At 44.6% G+C, this 23885-nt stretch overlaps 1 protein-coding gene across 6 annotated transcripts in view; it reads right to left on the reverse strand.

Moving 5' to 3' along the window:
* The window catches only part of FANCA (FA complementation group A), a 3206914-nt gene that overhangs the window by 2891754 nt on the left and 291275 nt on the right, over positions 1 to 23885 (reverse strand). For all 6 annotated transcript variants that reach the window (XM_069646037.1, XM_069646039.1, XM_069646038.1 and 3 more), the window contains exon 4: positions 4721 to 4863. In XM_069646037.1, coding sequence (XP_069502138.1) covers positions 4721 to 4863 — 143 coding nt within the window. The remainder of the gene's footprint in view (positions 1 to 4720; positions 4864 to 23885) is intronic.

Raw genomic sequence — 23885 nt, forward strand, 5'->3', positions numbered from 1 at the left:
GATTCCTGGTATTAAAGAAATTATTTTTTGCCTCAATTCTCGCAGTCTATACTTTTTAACAGCAACTTTATAAGCTACCAAGGCTGACTAGGTGGAGTGTAATTTCCATTCATAAAATAGATTGAGAGTTAATGTTTTTAATTTTTTCATTGCCATTGTTGTCGAAGTTGGGTGTAATGGAATCTTGTCCTGCTGTGCTATCATGTCTTCAGGGAACTTGGCACTACCTCCTAATGGGAATCATGGAGATTGGCACTGTTATACTAATTGTGCATAGCCTTGACAATGGTGTGGGTACCTCGGTATTGAATGGTAGTGGTTCAAGAACGTGGTTTATTGAAGGCAGTACCTGGTAATGGTATGCATGCCTTGAATTTTGATGAGAAAACCTTGAAATGGCGAGTGCCAGGGCTGTTGATGTCATTACCTGGTATAGGGCAGTAAGATAGGGTGAATGGTGTGATTACCAGAGCACGCCCATTACAATACCTGACAAATTGTGCTACTCTCTGGGCTCATGATGGAAATAGCTGGTAATTAGCATTAGTGCCTAAGGTTATGACGACAATGACTATAAAATGCTTAATGATGAGCCAAAACTGTTGGCGTTATCAATACTTGTTCTAAGTGGTGTCTAAAGTGTTACAGCGGGAACGATAATAGGCAAATGAGTAACTGGATCCGACAACCTTTATTGTGCTCATTATAAAAAATGTGGTTCTTATGTCGCGCCTCATGTCAGAGTCCAGCCTCTAAGCATGGGACCGGGTTTTGAACTTGTGCTGCTCACGTTGTCTTCCTTACAAAACAGCGCATTGCTCCTGAGCTATCTTCCCGACCCTAGTATATACGACTCCTCTCCCTCTCTCAAATGCTCCTCCACCCAGATCCTCTTCTTTTACCACCACTCTCACTCTAATGTGTTAACAACTCTCCTCCTGTCTACTCCCTTATTTGACTCTACACCACACCCCACCCCACCTTCAGTTCTCTTCAATTGAACTCTTCCACCAACCAGTGAGAGGCTCTGAAATGTATGTTAAATACCCAGAAATCAAATATTTCCTTCTCTATGGACAATTAACAACCTTAGCCAGCATCAACAATTATTCTTCAGTTTCAAAACTAGTAGGCATTTTTTGGAAGGATCCTTCCCATTGAAAGAGCTTTCTTTGCAAAGGTGAAGCCACTGCAAATCCTCTTAACGGTTCTAGCTTCGTCCTGTGGGGCTGATAGAAACTTCAGTGCTTTGTAACAACTGAAAACCTTGCTACATTCAACAATGTCTCAGAAAAGACTGACTCATGTTGCTGTGTGCAATATACATAAAGATAACATGGATCTGGGAGAAATAAGCAAACGAATTTTCCATGCATACTGAATGCCACAAAAAACTTAACAAATGTTCATGTTCCTCACTGACTATGAAATAATTGGCCCTGTTTACTATGTGGCTATTCTTCCAAAGAGAGATGGTCAAGGAGAAGGCAGTCATGGGGATGGGGCTGATCAGTCTAGATGGAATTTCATGTTTATCCCATTTGTCATACTGAATGTATTTTATATAATTGTATTTCTGACTTGTTTCTTTATACCCTTGTAAATGAACCAGTGTGTGTTATATAGTACATATGTATGAAAACAAAATATATATTGCGAAACACACCCTATTTTGTAGTTCAGGTTATTGTTTATGGATAGGTGAGATGTTTTATCAATAAGCAGATCAGCACACACCACAATCTTAATGCTGCCTGTGACTGTTGGTGGCAACAGCAATGGTATATACATCTGAATGGTGTGAGGATGGGTCTGCCTTGATCTCTTCTCACTCGTCATGGGTTACTGCCAGCATTTTCAGTGATCTTCCATCAGTAGTGTCCTGTTAGGCCCTGGTGCTCAACTTCCCCCAGCGGTGGAACCCCATGCAACAGAAATCAACCATGTGGGTTCCTTCCAACAATGCCACCTTGGTGCTATAAGACACCGGTAGTGTGGCTTTCACCACAAATGTATGGTCAGTGATATACGGCTCCAAAGTAGTTTGTGTAGCAATAGCTCCAAAGGTATATAAACAAAATATGCATCTGGATTATTTGATTGTTGAATCTAAAATTGATTTTTTGAGACAACCGTAAGCTTCTCGTTCCTGTCCCCAACGTTACAGGAGTCCAGCTGTGCAGAAACATATCTCTGAACTTTATTTCCTCATTTGGAGGAACCTCATCCAAATAGTGATGTTTACCTTTTTTTGCATAAAACATTCTTCAAGTCCATCACATCAGTTGAACAATATAACAATATCAAATACCCCTCACTACAACTACGTTGAGATATTCAAAGAGATTTAAAGAACTGTTTCTCCTTAAATTCCCTTGTTAGATTTCAAATGTTTGAACATTTGTTTTAGCAGTGTGCAGATACTTTATTTCTGTTTTGAACAAAACTACACACATCTTTACATTTTGGGCCATAGATGAGAATCTACAACTTATTTGAAGTTTATCTGTGTTTTTAAAACTGCCATTGTTTGGTGTTCTTTCTTAAAAGAAATCTAACAATACGTGTTTATAGGGGGTTTTAACGCTTGAGCACTTAGCCATATGGCAGTTTGGATTGCGTCTGTAGCAAAGTCCCCAAGGTATCCACTGTCCCCCACACTCCCCTGCCCGGATTTTGAGTGTCTCCTACGCTCCTGCCTTCAGCAAGACGAAAGAAGAATCAGGAGCAGAAATTGTGAGCGACTTTGGGTAAGCTATGTGGGGTGATAGAACATTGTATAGAAACTGTAGTAGATGATCAAACTTGGACTTCCGACCATGGCACTCTTTTAGACTAGGGCAAAAACATCCCCTCCTCTCAATTGCTTATGTTTCTCTCGAACATTTAGCACTGTTGCTCTGAGAAAAAAACCTGCTCTAGAATATCCCTCCTCAGGTTTTACTCCTGCCCTTGCGCTTTATATAATAGACCAGAAGTATATCAGTCAATGGTTTGAAGTCTTCTGTTGATCCCACAATCTGTAACTTCTCTCCAAACCATCGGCTAGTGTACAAGCGGTGTTTATTTTAATACCTTTTGCAAAGGACCGTGTTACCGATGGACACTTGAAAAGAAAAAACTGTCCTATATTGAGTTCACCAGAACATAGGCAATGACCCGTCCATTAAACGATTCTCAAACACATCACACCAGAGATCAATATGGTCCGCAGTAGCATGTGTTGGGGCCAGGTTAACCAATCATAAGTCATAACAAACTTAGGAAAAGGTTTTTCTAAATGTCATAACCACGCTACCTCTGTTTTCAAGATTACAATGAGAAGTAAACACAAATTTGGATTAGCTTCTCTGCTGTCAGGAACCGAACAGTAGTTTGAGCAATCTTCTACATTTGGGGATAACGTTATGCAACAGAGCCAGAGGTCTCATTTTCTTTTGTTTAGGCATGTCTATGTAAATGAAGTGAAAAGCTTCTGAATCACAGATGGACTATGCATCAAATGGTTGGGAGCCAGAATCTTCCTTCAGTTTTACCACCAATTCTCCTAATTCAATGCTTCTACACAGTGCTGTAGTTTAAAGCAGGCTTTCCAGTTATGTAAATGTAAAACTGATGAGTCCATCTGTTTGAATTGGGTATGCAGTTTGTCAAATCCAAATCGGTGTACAATTGCGATAGAGCAAAGTAACTACGGGTGAAGTAATGGCGCAATACAATATTGAAAATGGCAAAGATTTGCAAGAGTTTTACATTTATGTAGGGTGAGTGGAGCATGTAGAATATATGTCAGAGGGGACGGAAATGTAAACATTTGTGGAAGGTAGGCTAAATGAACATAAATGAGAACAGTGTAGGGTTTGAGCAGAGATGCCCATTGGATTAGTGAAGATGAGGGGGAAAGGTACATCGAGGAGGAATTGACAAGTGAGCACAGACACGTGGACAAAACACAAAAAACTGAATAAAAAAAAAGAAGAGGCAACCCAGGTAAGCAGTACTGGTTGAGATGTGAAAGGCAATCATTATTGGAAGATCACATGGGTATTGCAGACATAACTTAATGCTCTGCCTTCATTGAGGAGAAAACTTCAAGAATAGCCCACAGGTGTCTGCAACCTTTGGCTCTCCAGCTGTGTTGGACTACAACTCCCATCATCCCTAACCAGCATAGTCAATAGCCAGAAATCATGGGAATTGTAGTTTGAAACATCTGGAGAGCCAAAGGTTGCAGACTACAACAAACCATCACCCAGAACACGAACAATCCAAAGGTATGGATTGTGTTAAACCTTCTCATTCTAAACCCCTTTAAAAAGTAGTCATTGCAGCGCCCTCATTGTATTCATTTCAGTTGGTTCACCTGCCAAATAAGGGCGCTGAAGGATCCACTCTTTAAAGTATGTGCAGTATTGCTTTACTAATGTGAGGTCTTCACAGTGATGCAACGCTTGGCAGACCTGCACCAAATAAACACAAACTTCTGAATGGTCTAATGCCAAGGTACAATGAAAAACAGTGGCGGGAATGCGCAAAGAGGCTGCTGCAGCTTCACAAACAAAACAGTCTTAAATGTATTTCACCATCTGCTGGGCGCATTGGAAAATAGCCACATACAATGAATGACAAGCTCACAACCTTCCTTTTCTCCGCCCTTAGTTTCCACCCAGATACCGTGTTTATACTTCTGGATCACACTGTGCCCAAATATGTCACTTACTCTCTGGTCAGGATTCAGTAAGGCACTAGGGATGCAGTCAACTGGGGACTGGCAGATCTGGCCAATTTGAGCAGCAGCAACGCGGGCTGAGAGAATTCCCACAGGCACGCCCAGATGGGAGGCCTGGCCCTGGAGAACGTAGCCTGTAGACAAAAGCCAATTAAACTGTAGTTAGTCCCGAGCAGATAAATCAATTACAGAGAATGTGGTTAGAGAAAGATCCTGTGCAGACCCAGTGATTAGTTTGTTAGTAAGAGACAGGCCTATGAGAGTGCTACTTCAGGGTGGCAGATTGCGGCTCACTGCTGCCACGTCCACTGGCTCGCTGAGGATGACGTGTATAACATGAACTGCAGCAGTAAGGTTGACACCAATAAAAATTACATAACACTGTAGATGTGTATTGAAATGAAACACCAAATGTGTAACTGCTTCTTCCAATATATCATCATTTTAAATGTCCTCCGATTCTATAGGTTGAAAGTATAAAAATGTTAACGTCTATCCACAGCAAATAGAGAATAGGTGGCTTCGTCATATAGTAAAGTGACAGACAATTTCATACACAATCTGTATTCAACTGAACGCCAGTGAGAGACCTTAGAAAGATCATCTTCTATAGTTCTTGGCAGTTGTCTTTTCCATGGCCTTGTCAATTTGGTGGCATTTCGGGGGTTGAGACTGTTCTGTCGTTGTCCTCTCTGTGCCCCTCTACCCCACTAATGGCAAGACTGCAGCACCAATCACAGTCATGTGGCAGACTGTTAAACCCGAGTTAGTTGGGAGCCCGGCATGTGCCTTCGGATTAGTCCATCCCCCCAATCACCAGAAGAAATAGCACAAGTGTCCTTCTCACAAAAGCCCTGCTTGTGCTCACTCAATGCCCCTACCTGCAGAAGCAAAGCCTGCATCATACTGACAGTTGCACACATGCATGTGTACGCACACATGGCATCAGAACTAGCGAGCTGCCCATGGTACCATACCCGGTTGCTGCCACGCAAGACACTTACCCTGCTATGGCAGTACTGCAAGTTACTGCAGTAGCAGAGGGGCAGGCTTCCCACCACCTCTAGGCAACAGGGGACTGCTTTCCATTACTGAGTCGTTAAGGTAAGCTCCTTTGAGCTTGTGGACTTGATTTGCTTCATTTTATAGAGCGCAGCAAAGTGCACTGCTTTTTACTTCCACTTGCCCCGATGGGCTTCACTTTTACTGCAGATGCGCCCCACCTCCAACTTACATGCCTGATGGCATGCCTAAGCCTCCATTCCGGCATGTGGTGCATAGACCCGTGCACCATCCAACATGGTGGCCTTTGTTTCACCGCAAACACCGGAGTAACTGTGAACACTGCCCTGCACGGCTTCCGATTGGTCAGCTTTCCCATTTTCATGGCCAATCGGGACCCGGCAGCCGAGTGCCAGCCCCCCTGGCAAAAAGGCCCCTGTCTTGCCCTGTCTGGTGCCAGAAGGCACCCTCCCCATGCTGCCACCACTATCAGTCTCTTCTCATCACATGAACGTCCCTTCCGCATCCTGCACCCAGGAGCTTGATCAACATACCGCCCACATGCCCCAGTAAGCACATCTGGTTCACTAACCGTGGGCTATGACTCCCTTCCTGTCTGCTATCTGACTCTTTCCTGCTTTGACCTTCTGCCTCACCCCTAAAGGTGCTCTTCACTGTCTTACAAGGATCTTTTCACTCAGGTGTGCTCTCACCAACTTGTATTCTTCCAATTATACTGATTGTGAGTGCTTCTGGCCTAGGTGTGTCAAACAGCATTGCACCTTACTGTATTGTGTGCCCTGGCAAATTCAATCTTTTTAGGCTGCTCGAGTCTCTGGTACCCCTCTTTCCTTCCTCTGCCTGTCCTTCGCCACCTGCAAGTCATTTTGTCTGTCCCTCCCCTCTTTCGTCATTTATGCCACAACTCTTGCACTCTCTGAAATGCTGTCTAGCCTGGTACAACAGTTCTGTTTGATGTTCTGTTGTCTACAGCCTAGATCTCCCCTATTGTATTCCTGTACACATCATGCCTGTATAACCCCTGTTCATTCATTCACAGACTAACAATATAGCAATCGTTGCCCATTTTGGGATTTCTTCATGCTAACAGGGTCTCAGTATACTATTCGAAAGGCGGCCTATTGAACTATACTAAACATTGTGCTATAGTGCCACACATTTTATTTTAAACCATGCACCCTGTGGGATTTAATCAAAGGCCCAAACAAACAGAATTGAAAGGCTCACTGTAAAAATTACCTGCCAGCCTTCAAAAACCTTCACACTGAAAATGGGCCTATTAAGGCAGACTGTGTGGATTGCAGCAAGTAAAACACCAGGAAGAGCTATGTGAATGGCCAAGCATTAGAACAAAAATCTAAAGACCTTTCATTACAAAAAGGAAAGATCGGACTGAAATACAGCATTTTCCCTGAAACTGACACACTGAAAAACTGTGTATACTGGAAAAATAGGGTAAACTGGGCCTTGCATGTGAGAGTGAAAGCCATAGCAACTTAAGAGCCACCTTGCAATACAGAAACCCTTCATTAAAGTTTGAAACATTAATACAAATTGCTGTGTGCAAATCAAGGGACTGAAACTGAAATGTTATTTTGAAAACTGTAAAGGGACACATGGAGAAAAGTGTTCAGCTGCCAAATGAACACATAAGAAAGGCGTTATGCTTAAAGAAAGATATTGTGACAAGCAAAGTAGAGCATTCTGTTCAGTGTGGCCTGCCCTTAATGGTGTTCAAAAACAAACTGCCCCCATTGCCAGACCGGTTGTCTCATTTATTTGCTGGGCAAATGGCCTAGCCAGTGTGTGAATGGAATTTATGGAGTTGTGTAAACAGGGGCTGCAATTAAGGGAAGCTGAACTCTGACAAATACAAGAAAATGTAAGGTTTTAAGATCAAAATGGTGGTCAACTTCAGAGAACAGGACCAAATGCCAGATGTCAGTATGGCCTCATGACATCACAGGGCCGGCCTGGCTCCTTATCTGCAATGGGAGATCTCTGTGTAGCTTATGCATCCCAACTATTTATGACCAGTAGCCCCCATTAACTTTCAAAGTACAAAAGGCCAGAGGATTTATTGAATAGTGTCAACATTGCTACCTAATAGACTCTGGGGCACGTTGCCTCAACGAAATAGAAACCAGCAGGGCTCAGTTGGCCTGTTTTTGAAGAAATTAAACTAAAGCTCATATATACTAATGAAAGACCTATAAATTTACATTGGCCACGTCATTTTCCAGCATAAGTCTCGAACCGAAGGACGCACAGTGTGCATTCATATGTCCTCAGAAAGCTAGTAATGAGCCGGTTCTTCTGATGTAAATTTGATCCACATGCGATCTTTGGAAATAAACATGTTTCTGGCTTCCCCGAAAATGTTCTGAATTTAATAATTGGTGCGCTGATAGGTCATAAAATTAGGTATCTGGAGATTAAATTGCATGTTCATATCCATCATACTTTTAGTGAAAAGGGCAAATAATTATGTCACACTCATTCAATAAGGTGCCGAAATGAAAGTAAGCTTCACTGATTCGTCAGAAGGAGAGGAATGTTAAAATATATATATCATGGCAGTTATTAGTAAATTATGTTTTGCCATGTAGCTACTTTCTGTCTAAAATGGACATAGAAAAAAATATGAATTTCAAATGGGGCTTGCTATGTTTCTGTTCTAGACTCCTGAACCAATCCTTAGACAGGGGCTGGTCATGGGGGTTGGAGAGAATGAATGTCCAATCCTGAGTGAAAGATCATAAGTTAGCACCTCCTGATGTTGGGAGGGATTTAAGGGGCAAAAAGGTCTTGCACCATGAAAGAAGGGTCAGCTGCCAAAAATCACCAAAGGAAATCTACTGAAATTTCATCTGGGGGCAATATTGGAAGAGTGCTGTATTTCTATTGCTGGAAAGACTAGAAAGCAGAGGCTGTGATTCTTCACTGTAGCTGGTGGGATCCAATTGACTGAAGGACTGGCTAGAATCCTATTTTTTCCCTACAAGTGAAGCTCTGCTCAGTCCCTGAGTGCCAAGCCCAGAGAATTTTAAAAGCACATTGTTCAACAAAATATCAGCATGAGGATCCATTGAATATTCCCTTTCATTGATGGGTTATTTTCCATTAGTGGAGGGGGGGCAGCAAACGGTATAGATCCGTAGCATATTTGACTGAATATTAATTTAATTGCCCTTTAGCAAACACCATGGGGTGATTTCTGTTAACATTCGAAATTAACAAAGCTCATTCCCAGTATGCGATTGAAAACTATAGACTGTAATGAAATTAGGTAATCCCATTTTTGCTGTTCACCCCGACTTCTTTTAGGAAGAGGGGTGCCCTTGTCCCTAAACTAAAAAATCCCTAAACTGTCTTCATCCCGCAACACAGGTCTATTAGTGAAGGGGGCGTCTGAACATTCTAAATTCCAAATGATCCCTATTTTTCCGTCAAACTTACACAAAACAGGCCTTTAAGTGCGGGGGGGGAGGCGGGGTCCTGAAAAACAAACTTCTAAACTGTCGCTACTCCCTAGACCTGGCCTTTGTATAGAAGGGTGCTGCATTTTACGTTCCTCCACGTACCCTCCGATCTCAGTCGGCTCTTCTGCTATCGGTCCCCCGGATCAGGCTGGCTAGAATGGGGGGACGCACGTTCTCTGTGGTGGCCGCAAGTTCCTGGAACAGACTCCCGTTTACACTACATGCCACCACTGACCATCTTTCTTTTCGACGATTTCTCAAAACCCTACTTTTTTAGTCCCATGTTATCTCCCGCCTCTCTCAGCGCCATGGTGCCCTTGGGTGTACGTGCGCCTTATAAATTTGCATAACATAACATGTAATTGATGCTTGGGTTTTTGGAGCTGAGGGAGAAGTGCTTTGCAAAAGTGAGACCTCATGTATCCAACACTGAACATGTGATGTATGTCCTGCTATAAAAGTCACCATGTGTTTATTTCAAAGCAACATTTTGGGTGAAATAATAATTGCCATATGCATTTGGACAAATCTATAAACCAAACTGCTAGCATTTTAAGCACGCAGGAAAATTGAAATTGCACAGCACTGCATATGTAAATTGATTTTGTTCAATGACTAGTACCGATTATTCCTTAAATTGAAATCCGAATCAATTGTGATTTGTTCACTACAAACCAACTTGTGTGATTTATTTATGGAAAAAAGTTTAATTGTAAGCTATACAGAAGGTGGCATGTGTAGTTTTAGTGTGATCTCCATCACCTTTAATTCAAATAAATATAAATATATCTTCTGTTCACCAGCCTGGTTCTTGGCTCATTGGTGGCACAGGGGGGGGGGGGGGGGGGTCCAAGTGGCATGATATCCATCTGAAATAGGGCTGAACAAAGAATTCATTATACAGTTTATGTGACACCTTGATTGGGGAGGGAAGGAACGCCCCATGTTGAAGGTGGCTTCTCAAACCGTTACAAATTGGGAGCTCATCCGGGATCTGGCTGGCTATTATTGACTCATGACAAGTGCATTGCGAAAGACTATACATTCTGATGTAATTGCATTGAAGTGGATGGAAAGCCAGCTTTGTTTTGTTAAAAAGTGCAGCGAGTACTTGACCCTGAGTTCCAGGGAGGTGTATAGGTGAAAGATTAAGATTGAGGAGTATTGATATTTGATTTGGCATTGATTCTGGAAAGCTCATAGGAATAGAGCGTAAGGTGGTTTTGTTACTGTGAAGAAAGGTACTGGGTTACAAAAAGGCCATTTTTAAATGAGTGCCATGGAAGTAGGTGATGCCAGGAAACATCTCCTCACCAAGCTGTTCATCCATGGAGAATGCGCAGAGCTAAAATAATGTAAGAGATTACATCAGAAGTATCTGACATTTGGCTTGAAGGTGGGAGGTTTCACAAAGCGTTAGAGGCATTTTACATGACCCAAACTAGACATGACTCAAATGGCTCAACTCACGGCCCATTTATATTTCTTTTTTTAAAAACTTAATTTTATTAGCATTTTTAAAGAGAACCAGACATTGTCACTGTAACACACAATTTCGAGTGCAACCCATTTTACCCATAACAGCCCCCAACCCCTCATTACACACAACTGTTTGTTCAATGGTGCTAGTAACCTCTGATAATGTCTCAGATCCGAGGGTCACTCTAATGTCTGTACATCGTCCTTATCGGCTCCCCTCCAGGGCCCTACCCCCAAACCCTCCTCATCATCTCTTCCCCATTGCACTTAATGCATCCATTGGATTAGCCTACTTGGCTGCTTTCCTCCAGCACCCATTTAAGCAGTAGGGCTGACCACTTGGCATGATATTCCTCCATTCTATCATTTACCACCGCCGTAAGCTTTTCCATAACCATCATGTTTTGTACTTTCTCTTCCCATACCTTTTTCGTGGGGAGCGTTTATTTTTTCCACCACTGGGCTATAGCCAGTCTCCCCGCTCTTAACATGGCTTCCCACATCTTCAGGAGCCTCTGTTCTTCCCTGTCTTTTTGCGGGGGCCCAAGTAGAGCACTGCTTTCCAAAAAACTTGCACCTTGGGCCACCACCACCACATGTGTGCCAGGGTTTCCCAACTACCGGACCTTATGGGGAAAAGTGGGAACACTCCTTGAAACATTTTAGACAATGTCACTGGGTCTCTATGCCAAACTGTTAACAGTTTGAAGTTGTGTTTTATGGTGGAGGTGAACAGCCCTCCCTGGAAGACCACTCTATATATTTGTGACCATTCCTCCTCGGGGATCTCCTCACCCATGTGCTCACCCCCCAATACCTCTGGAAAGTTTGCCTCCCCTGTAAGCAGGTACCATTAATTGCTTTATATAATTTGGACAATATTCCCTGTCACAATACTGTCTGGTCCAGGACCTTTTCCACTGGCGTTAATTCTCTAGACCTCTCTTCCCCCCACTTAGGATCTGTCAGAATACACAAAGCGGAGGTAATCACAAATTGTGATAGAGCCACCTTCCAGAGTGTCTTGCACCTTGCCCCATTCCTGGAAGTTCCCACCCTCAAAACGTTGTCCCACCCTTTCCAGACCTGCATCCGACCACCTCTGTGAATGTATGAATCCCTGGTGCCCCAACTCAAACGGAGGCCCCCATATTGAGGACATCAGTGAGGTCCATGATGTGTACCCATGTGTTTCAATCAAATCCCGCCAAACTGACCAGAAGACTCCCAGAGTCGGTTGGGATCGCAAGGTTTCCGGAATTGATCTTGGAAGGGCCCAGAAATAGCCTCTAACCTTTGCTACCAGGTATTCTAAATAAGTCCAGTACGTCCTCAAATCCTCAGTCATATGATCTAGCATCCCTCGGATTTGTGCTGCCTGATAGTACCTGCGGCTATCCGGGAACAAACCTTCCCCCCGTCCCTTGGAAGGGTAAGTGTTGCAATTTTTACTCTTGGGGTCTTACTTCCCCATATAAACCTACAGAGCTCTCCTGTGACTTCTCGAAAAAACTTGTCTAGGAGATTACTCAGAATGGCTGTAAACAGATACAACAGCCTGGGGAGGACATTCATCTTTATAGAGCTCATCCTTCCATACCACGTTAGTATCAAGGGGACCCATCTCTTCAAGTCGGCGATTAGCTGCGTGCGGAAGGGATTGTAGTTCACTGTCACCATTTCACCCAAGTCCATTGTCACCCATATGCCCAGGTACCTAATTCTTTTCTGGTTGACCTTTCTACCCAGTTAATTCATTTTTGAATCTAAGAGTGGGCTCTGTACCAGTAACGATAAGATGGCTGATTTCTCCACATTAATTTTGAGCCCCAAAAGGAGAACATACTCGGCTATCTGGGACATTAATGCTAGGAGGAAGACCTGAACATTTGTGAGGTAGACCAATAGATCGCCTGCAAACAGTGAGATTTTGCACTCAAGTCCCCCCACCACAATACCCCTGATCTGCTTATTAATCCATTTTGCTATTGCTAGCGGCTCCATTGCAAGAGCATACAAATAGCAGGGAGAGCGGACATCCCTGCCTGGTGGCTCTCGTTAGTTCAAAGGTCACCGTAATCCCCCGTTTATCCGCACCTTAGCCCTGGGTCTGTTGTATAGTTCTGCTACCCACTTCAGGAAATGTGTTCCCATCCCCATCTTCCCCAGTACCTTCATCACGAAGGGCCACTCAACCCTATCAAAGGCCTTTTCTGAATCCAACGCCACAAGGCATGCGTCCAGGCCTCCCACTTGTGCCCCATGGATCAGGTTGATAGTCTTCCTAATCTTGTCTGACCCTTGCCTCCCCTTGATAAATCCCACCTGGTCCCCCTGCACAAGTAGTGGCATACTCCCCTCCAATGCGGGTCCCAGAACTTTTGCCAGTATCTTTACGTCTCAATTGAGGAGGGAGATGGGCCTATAGGAGGAGCACCTGGTATGATGCTTCCCTTCCTTTAGGATTGCGACAATAACTGTCGCCATCATCGTGGGGGTCGGGGGGGAGAGGTTCGCCCTCCAAACACGCATCGGAAACCTTTGCTAGGCGTGGAGCCAGCAGGGATCTGAACAATTTATCAAATGTTATCTTGAATTCATCCGCCCCGGGGGAGATCCCGCTTTCATTCCCGCAATTGCCTTCATGACTTCCTCACCCGTTATAGGATTTTCTAGATTATCCGCTATCTCTTTTGGGAGCCCTGGCATTGGTAGCATTTTCAAGTACTCATCTATTTGGGTCTCCTCCTCAGCCCATTCAGATGAATATAGGTTCCTATAGTATTCTACAAACGTGCTCCCTATACTCTGGACATCATGCAGAAGTCTATCATCTTCCATCCTTATAGCCCCGATGGTCATCCTCTTTTTCTCTTCCCTCAGTTTCCACGCCAAGATCTTATCTGCTCGGTCTCCCTTCTCATGGCACTTCTGTTTCAGGAACAGGAGGTTTTTTCCATTTCCTGCGTCAATATTGTGTTTAATTGTGCCTTATATTTTTGGAACTCTTTCGCCTTGGCAAGTGACCTATATTGCCCCGGGGTATCTCCGGGCTGTATCTCCTCCATCTTCCTGCGGATCTTAACCTCCTTCTCCTGCCTTTCGCTCTTCTTCTCAGAGCCTATTCTGATCAGGGTCCCTCGTATGGTTGCCTTGAAACCGTCCCAGACAGATTTGATCCCCACCTCCCCCGTATCATTAAATAGGAATTATTCCTTGATCCCCCTAAGCAGCTGCTGTTACACTGCTTTATCTTTAAGCAGGAAGTCATTGCATCTCCAAATTCCCTGAGGAGTTTTCAGTTACCCCGTGTCGACTGCAATTGCAACCATGTTGTGATCCGACCACGGGATCAGGGTTACTTGGCATTGCAATACCTGATCACTCAGGCCCTTGTCTACCAGGATCAAGTCTATAAGCGAGAGAGAGTCGTGGACAGTTGAGTAGAAAGTGAAAGGCACATCCCCTGTTGGCACCGGGCAAAGGGAGTCATACAAACCTAGTACCTCATTAACCCCTTTGAAGTGCTCTGAGTAAATCCAGTCAAAATGAATCATTCGTTCCCCCCCACCCCCTTGCGATCCCTCTGAGGGTCAAACACCATGTTAAAATCTCCTCCCATCAACAGTTGATGGATTAGTTTATCTCGGACTTTCTTGCTGAACTCGCATTGCTGCACATTCGGGGCGTATATTGAACCAATCGTAAACTGAGCCCCGTGCACAAGACCCTTCGCAAACACATATCTCCAGTTGGGGTCAGCCAATACTGCTTCCATCATGAAGCTCAGTCTGGTCGAGACCAAGATAGCTACCCCCCACCTCTTTTTGACATCAGAGGCCATAACCACTTCCCCCACCTCCCGGGACCATAGTCAGGGTTCCCCTCCCTTTTTCCAATGTGTTTCTTGTAGACACAACCAATCTAGCTTGGACCTCTGGAACTCATGCAACACCATAGATCTTTTGGAGGGCGAGTTAAGGCCCCAGGTGTTAAGGGAGCCTATCTGCATATCACCATGGCCAGACATCTCCTTTTTTCCACAGGAACCATCTATTCCCCTTTCTCCTTCCTGAGACAAATCCATCCTAGGGACCCTTTGAACTGGGTCTCAACATCACACCATTGATTTAGAACATTAACTACTTGAACATCGGCCCCTCTCCCCCTCCCTTGACCCCTGCCCCCCCTCGCCATCCAACCCCGTCCGGAACCATTTCCCCAGACAAGATTGAATTACCAGTGGTCCTTCCTCTCCCACTCACGGACAAGCTCACTCATTCCCTCCATTTCAAGCCCCCTCCCTGTTTTCTGTACCATCTACATGCATGTATTCCATAAGACTTCCTCCCTTCACATAAACATTAACACTACGTCTTACTCCTCCCCCATACACATGGCTCAGGATGGGCCCACCTGGGGCGATCCAAGCTTTCTGTATTTTCTGGAACCTGGGACTTTACATCTATTCAGGCCTTTGATGCGCCATTGTCTATCTTCTGGGCCTTTTTCGTCGCCAGCCAATTTTGGTCCTTCTCCGTCCAGCAACTCTTCTGTGACCTTCCTTATGTCCTCCTCTGTCACTAGTTTATAGTTGTAGCTCTCCACCTCAAAGTCTGGGATAGTTCAAAATATAGTTTAATATTTAGGAAAGTATTTGACATATTGAGTCTTATGACTGAATTTACTTATTTACTTATATGGGATTAATAATTTCTCGATTCTCACGGACACATTTTATTCGGTAGTCTTTTTTTTAAAGAAAGACAGCTGATATCATCCTCTTTAAAAACTATAACACTCAAAATCCTCAAAACCAACTACAATATCAGTTAAAATAATCACAACCTAAGTAAGTCCTAATATGTAGTATTTTCTTGCACAAACCTCAACTTAACATACAACATTAATTTCCACAGCATGGCACAGGTTGTAGGTCATTTCGTCGAATCTAAATGGTCGACAGGACAAATGGTCGACACCAAAAGGTCGACACGTCAAATGGTCGAATTTTTTTTTTGTTTTTTCATAATACCTTTTTTTTACTAAAACCCCCTTTTTTTCCCTAAACGAAAACCTAAAATATATATATATATATAAATAAAAAAAATTAGATAATTTGTCCTGTCGACCAAATTGTGTCGACCATTTGACTAGACACCCATGGCACATGCACTGAAATACTTCAATGCAAATTCCGTTTGAATAATTTGCACATAACTTTTTGATAAGCCAACCCTAAAATAGGAGAGGCATCATCTACATACACTGCCATGGGCATTACTTTAATTTTACACACCATGATAAGAGCTATCAGGAAAAGCCTCCATATTCATGATCAAGTTTTTTCAGTCTTGATTTATTAATGCAGGTCGTAATTTATTAAAATTATCCTCTCCCAATCTCACCTCAGACTTCCTATTAGTAATTCTAAAGGTGAGGTACATCATTTCTTGATCTCCTGTAAAGGGGTCTTTATGCAAGTACTAAGTAAACTTAGCCGTCAGAGATCTTGAGCATGCAAATCTCACAACAGGGGTTTTTGTCCAGTCTTATTACAACACGATTAGCAAATGATTAAACACAAATAGTGTTTACATTTCTCCGCAAGCCTATTGGAGTTTTGACTAAAATAATTAAACCACCTGCATATGGGAGCCAAAGAATAAATGCTATTCCGAAGCTATGGGGAACATTTCCCTTGTTATCCATAGCAATTTCAACTTCTAACATACAGTGGGTAAAAAGACATGAACGCATAAGTACCCCTGTCTTAATCCTCGCTTAGTAGGAATTTCTTTGGAACAGGCATCCTCTGCATTGTAACTAACGCAGACGGCCTTCTCTGTGTGTAACTGAATGAGTAAAATTGGTAAACCCGGTGTATGCCTGAACCGGTACTGACCAATTGCGTTAAGTGTGGCTATATAATCAAAGCAGGTCATATAAAAAGGCCTGTTCATATTAGACAGGTAGACAGGGCAGCTCGCTTCAGGCTGTTAAGAATAAATCTATACAAACAGGTAGCCAGCCCCTTTCTAAAGTCTGTTTGCAGGTGTTGATACTTTTTATTGGACTAACTGGAAATATTATGTAGAGGTTTAATGCAAATGCATGTTTCTAAGAACCATAGACTTTTTCATCAGATGGTATAGAGTGATATGATTGTAAAAGAACCCCTTTTCCATTTATTTGACTCTGTACAATCTTATAGAGAAGTACAAGGGACTTTGAAAGTTAATGCAGTGTTTCATCTCCCCAATATATTTGGAGTTCGGTGAATTAAAAGGCATCAAAACCTGCCTTTTGTGTGATAATACAACTGGTCTAACAGGGTGCCAAAATGTGTTTTTAGAAAGTCAGTCTAAGTGTGAAGACTGGAGGGGGTTGGTCTGGACTCCTGCCCTATATATGGTTGGGGTAGAGTCACAGAGCACCACAGCCAAGGTTCTCTATATGGTAGCTATGGACGAGAAACCAATGCTTAGGCTCTCAGCAGGTGATGCAGGCTGGTTCCTAAGTACAGTGAGTTGCCAAGCACCCACAAAGGAATGTCCACACACTATGTTAGGTGATAACACAGTTTCTTTATATAAAATAAGGTTCAGTAAAATATATAAAACACTTTGTACTTTGGCAATTCTATTCTAATAATGGCAAATATATATATACTCTATGTGGTACCACACAATACTTTGATTTATTAATAATGCACCAACTGCTGATAGATTTTACAAACCATAGCACTCATAAGCAAGGTGTAACTTCAAAGATCAAGGAATTAAGGCAGGTTAGTTTCAGAGCATAGGCAGTATACATCCTTTAGATTTAAAATAGTGATACTGTGTGAGGATCCCCCGACCTGTGCAACATGTAAAGGAAAAGTTTGGGCTGTAACAGACAAGCTAAGGTACACCCTGTCCATAAATGTTCAATAATGTTCTGCTTTTCGTCTAGAGGTTCCACTGCACCCAAAGTACCTTAGATACCAAAGGAGAACAGGATTCAAGATGAATCTGTGACCCCTGGATGATTCCTGAGGCTGGAAGATGCTCTTTCACGTCACAGTACCTTTGGTGCCTTGGCCAGCGAAGTGGTGGAGTTTCTTGGCTTCATTCAACAGGACCCCTTGAGGATGTACCCCCTTTGCAAAAAAAGAGCCTCGGGGTTGCAAAAGGAGGAAGCAGACAGTGTTGGAAAGGCAGCACTTTCAGTCTTCATGGTGGTCTCCGTTGGCAGGTCCTTACTCTGGCAGTGCATGTCCCTTGATGGTGAAACTTAGTGTGGACTCCAAAAAGACCTGGCTGAAGAGGATGAAACTCTTGAAGACCTTGGATGCCTTTCAGTGACAACGGGCACAGATGGAGAAAAGGTGTTGGGTTTCAGGATTTCGCCTTTTACTGACTTTTGGTCAGTAAAAGGACCTCTTGATGGCTTCTGGCGACCTGGACTCAACCACTGGACTATGGACCCTCACCAAGGCTAAACCTTCGAGACGTCTTCTTCGGTTTTTGGAGGTGGGAAACCCACCGGTGGACCTTCCTCTACACACAGCGAACAGGGATCGTCTAAGGCAGGAATAAGTGGTCAAACGCCATGTCAGGGATGTCCCTTGAAAGATTCTGTGATCAGGTGGAACTTTGGCAGCTCGGTCATCAAGCCAGGGTACCCCCTCTTCTGGTCGATACGTAAAAATCTGGCTTCCAGGGGTCGCAAACAGTCCTCCGGGCCCTGGCATTCACTGGAAATCTTCAGGTCAAGATGTCCAAGCACTCCTCTTTTGGAGTCAGGAAGACCCCTTCTCCGGACAGCAGGCACACAGGACTGGCTTCCAGGGTACTTCTGATGAACAGAAGCATGCGCACAATAGTTTGTTGTAGCTTGAGAAGAGGTCGCCTAACCAGGTCGTCTTTTAAATCGGACCTTGGGTCAGCTCAGCAGTCTTAGGATTCCTTGAAGAAATGCAGCTGCAGACTCCTTCCTCTGACTGGACCCAGGATACAAGCTTCAAGCTTCAGTTTCAGCACAAATTGGTGAGTGAGAGTTCCCTAGTTAGACACATTTGTTCCCCATTCACTCAGGCTGAGCCAGGCTCAGTCAGCCAATCATTCACAAGTGCTTTCATGCAGGAAGGAAGCCAACCAGACTTGCAGGCATTCAGGGCATTTATCCAAACCAGACACTCATAACACAGAACATGGATTGGAGTAAGCACCCAGCCTTTCAGAACACTACACTGCATTAACTCCAGTTTCAGTTGAGGCTGGCCCATGCATTCTGTCATGCAACCAAAACCAAACACCCACAACACAGAATGTGAGTTGACTTCATACTCCAGTCATACAGGTCCCAACCCAAGGGTGTCACAACAACAGGGTGTAACAGCAACAACACAGTCCCTGGGAAGGCTCCAGTCAGTCTGACAGGAGGCAGCCCCAGAGCTATATATGGTCGTTCCACATAACAGTCAGTCTGATAGAAAGGGGCAGAGTCAGGGCTTCCCAGGACTTTGGGAAATAAGGTGTAAAGGCAATAGAAACCAAGAGGCTACAGTGCCCATCTTTCCTTTCCAAGAATCCATTGATTCCTATAGCAGGGCCTAGGTCTCCCAAAAATGGAGGACACTCAGAGCCACTGTCAGGTCAGCATGTAGCTGCCACCAGCCCACACCCTGCACTGTGGGCAACTCACGGGTGCCCAAAAACACAGATAAGGTGTACAATGGTGTACCCCCACTCATGGGTGCCATCATCGTATTGCATGGGTGTTGTTCACCAAAAGGAAAATGGAGAGCTGCACTGCCAGAGGTCCAGGTTGGACCTCAGTGGGGGAAAAACATACAGAAAACATACAGAGAAGTGGGAGGACAAGGACTAGGAGGCCCTGTCCCTCCAAAAGGCATTTCCAGCATCACAGTAAGCTTGGAAGGATGTTATCTGAGGATATCCACTACCATAAACTGCTTCAGAATCCTGGCAGAAACAACTCTTACTGGTTACGTCCATAAGTGAAATTGCCTGTAGCTCTCTGGCATTTCCATAGCTCCTTTTTTCCACTTCATTTATCATCAACTAGCTGTGGCTCAGTCAGCCTTGCAATAAGGACACACTTCAGTCATGGTGCCGATGAGAACATGCCAGCTCAAACTATAATCATCAGCTGGGTTGTACTGGAATGCAAGGCGATTGTAATTGCGTGATTGCTGAGCACAGAGTCGTGTTTGACGCTGATCTGCTGTTTCTCGTTGACGTCTTTCAGCCACTCTCAGCCTGTCGCGTTCATTCTGTTGAGAACGAAGCAGATGTGAAGCTGCACAATGCAATTGCCGTGCTCGCAACCGTGCATCCTGAAGTCTGGCTGCACGTCGCTCTGCTGCTTCCTCGGCCCGCATAAAATATTTAGTATAGCGTGTGTTGCTTTTATGTCCAACAGATGGCGCTGTTTTGCAGTAAATGTTTAGTATAGCGTGTGTTGCTTTTATGTCCAACAGATGGCGCTGTTTTTCAGAAAAAGCATGTTTTTACCTGTCACCGGTGTGACATCTATGTATAGTAGGCATATAAAAACACACTCCTATTTGAATGCAATGTTGTGTCAAAATTTCAAAGCAATCAGTGAAGAACTTTCGGAGATATAAGATTTTGAACAAATGAACATTTACATTTTTATTTATATAGATTTGCCAGTTGAACACAAAGAAAAATACTCCCATTCCCCAACCCCTTCCACCTACCCAACACAACATCACACAAACAGTGTGACTGCTTGCCATATATCAATAAATCTTTCTTCAAAACGTGCTACCTACTGTGGAGGTATGATGCGCATCCTGCAATCTGTAGCAGGAGTTCCTTTCAGGTTTTATACAAACCCTGTGTAATCAACTTCCATTGCCTGATAATTAGCAGTGTGATAAATGCACAACCCCCTTCTCATGGGTTCTATGGCATTTCATCGACACCCGTTTTTACGACCGGTGTTTTTCTGCAGAATTTTTGCTGATAAAACATTTCAAAATTGAGTGCAAAAATGTTTTGTCACCATACATATGGCCGCAGGGAAAAGGCTGTGGCGACTTTATATATGGTAACAGGGCCACAACCCAACCTCCTACACTTTGACCACATCCTGCCTTTTCTCATTAACTTTCTTACCTCGCCTGCATCTCCCCCTTCTACTCTCTTCCCCCCTCCTCTGAATGGTGTACCATGCCCCTGTAATCCACCTCAGAAAACCTCCAAAAGCATTGACCACCTCCACCTGGTGAGACTGAACACCCGCTCAGCCAACAAACACTCCTTTGACATCTGTCTCCTCCTTGAAGACATTGACCTCGACATTCTCGCGCTTACCAAGACTTGGTTTAATGCCAGCTCAGTGACTGCCTTGGACTCCCTCCTCCCTCTTGGATTCAAGATCATCTCTAAGCCTCGACCTCACTGCAGTGGCGGGGGGGGTTGGCTTAATTTTCCCTGAGTGGGTGCCTGCCTCCATCTTACCTACCCAGAACTATTCCTCTTTTGAAAGCATGGTTTGCAAGTTGGCCAACTCTCCCACCTCCACCCTGACCATTTCTACCATCTACCGTCCTCCAGGCACCATCTCCCTATTCCTCTCTAAATGGGCTGACTTCTGCTCTTCTTTATTTGCTTACACTTCTTACCTTCTCCTCCTGGTTGACTTCAACATTCAATTGGACTCTGCTGGCTCCTCGGCCACTCTATTCACTGATCTCTGCTTCTCGCTTTCTCTCTCCATTCTCCCTTCTGGGCCAACCCACACAGCTGGACACACTCAGGATGCCCTCATACACTCGGATCGATCCCTCTCTCCCTCACTCTTTCCCTCTCTCCCTGCATTAGTCACCCCTCTATCCTGGTCCAACCACTCTCTCCTCTCCCCTCACCTGGGTCCCATTGGTCCCCTTACCAACCCCCAAGAAGTTGCACCAACCTCGTTCACTGACACCCGTCCGATGACAAGTGACTACGACTCTGAACTTGCAGCCCTGAAATGAAATTGCAGGGCAGCAGAACGGAAGTGGCTAACCTCAGGCTCATCCTCTGGAACAGGCGGCAGACCAGTTTGTCAAAGGCAATACAGACTTGCCATCCGTGTAAAGAAAAGAGCACACATTCAGGCACAAGTCTCTGGCGCATCCAATAACTCGGCAGAACTTTTCCAAATCTGCAGGGAACTAGCCAACCCATCCGCAGTCTCCTCCTCTCCTACTCCTTCACAGGCCTTCTGCAATGCAGTGGCCTTACAATTTGCCACCAAAACACAGGGCATTCTGACATCCCTTTCTACACTCCCCCACATCTAATTTCCCACACCCCCTCCACACCCCTCCTTCCTCCTTTCCTCCTTTCTCACCTGTCACTCCAGTGGAAGTTACCAGAGTTGTCTGCTCCATGAAGGTCTCTTCTAAACAGGTCTCCCCTTGGTCATCCAGGACCATCAATGATAACATTGACTCTCTTGACCCTGCTCTCGCCGAGTTCTGCAATCATTCTTTTATCACAGGATATTTCCCACTCACCTGTGCACCCACTCCTGAAAAACCTTCTTCTGACCCTACCTGCCCTGCCAGCTATTGCCCTGTTTCCATCACCTCCTTTCTTGGGAAGCTTCTGAAGAAGCTGGCCTTGCCCCAACTCAACACTCACACTCAACTTGTTGGTGGCCTCCATGACCATCAATCTGGATTCCGAGCATCCAGAGGCACAGAAACTGCTCTTCTGAACATCTGTGAAGAACTGCTTGCCTCTCTTGACTCCAACCCCCCAGCGGTCCTTATCCTTCTTGATCTCTCCATTGCATTTGACACAGTTAACCATTCCATCCTCGTACAAAGGCTCCAGGATAAACTTGGTATCTGGGAGCAGGCACTGGGCTTGCTGTCCTCTTTCCTCACTATCCACTTTTACCAAATCATCCGAGGCCCATTCTCCTCTCCACCTGTGGCGTCCCGCAGGGTACTATTCTCTCCTCCTGGCTCTTTAACATCTCCTTGCACGCCTCATCTCCCCCTTCTCCTCCAACATTCAGTGTTCCGCAGACGACACACAGCTCTTCTTCAGACTCCCTGCTAACCCTCTTGCACCCTCCATCATCCCGGATTTCTTTCTGCCATCCTGTCCTGGTGCGCCTCCAATGAACTCTGCCTCAACGCCTGTAAAACAGAGCCTTCCCACTGCGACCTCTGCTCCCTTTTTCTTCCCTTCACTCTAGCCTTCCTCCTTTCTCCCCTGCTCCTACAACTGAAGCCAGAAACCTTGGAGTCATCTTCGACTCCTCGCTCTCCTTCCTCCCTCACACCCAGGATATTGCCAAGAAGTTCAACTACAAGCTCTTCCTTCTCACAGGAATTCTAACTTTTCTCACTTTCCCACAGAGGCTCAATGTGACTCGAGCCCTAGTTCTCTCTAGACTTGACTACAATAGCCTTCTCCAGAATCTTCCTTCCTCTACTCTCCAACCCCAGCTTAACCAGAATAGAGCAGCAAGACATATCCTTGGCCTTAAGCCCAGGGACCGCATCTCTCCTTCTCTAAAAAGTCTTTACTTGCTCCCAGTTGCTGCACGGATTAAATTAAAATCCCTCTGAATCATCCACAAGGTCGTTTGGTCCGGGGACCACACTTTCTTCAACTCTATCTCACTAAATACTCTCCCACCCTTATGCATCTTCGGGGTCTTGACCTCCCTCAGCGATTACTCCCAGCTCCTGTCTATCCACAGCACTTTGCATCTGCACACCCTCTGCTCTGGAGACTCGCACTTACACCTCCCGCGGCTCTGGCCATGTAGCACTCAATATTCCTAGCACATCCTCCATGGCTCACCCACAAACTGGGGCTGTTGTAATGTATCCTGCCTGGCTCCCTGACCTGTGGGCGTTTTGAAACAGTATATTCTTATTGTACAAGTGCCTAACAAGGAAACAAATAAATAAACCATATATATGCAGTCAAGGGGAGCGGGGGTTCTGGGGGTGTCCTCTGCATGTTCAATATGATAATGCCCAGCAAACCACAGCCATTTTTTGGTGACATTTTTGCAGAGATATCACACGGAACCAAAGTGATGTAATTGTTATAATTTTCAATAAATCTTTCTCTGGGTCCGCTAATCTACTTATAATGTTACTCCAGTTTCTCAAAAGTCAG

The sequence above is a fragment of the Ambystoma mexicanum genome, chromosome 2p (genome assembly GCF_040938575.1).
Source record: "Ambystoma mexicanum isolate Mex_15411 chromosome 2p, UKY_AmexF1_1, whole genome shotgun sequence".
Lineage (NCBI taxonomy): Eukaryota > Metazoa > Chordata > Amphibia > Caudata > Ambystomatidae > Ambystoma > Ambystoma mexicanum.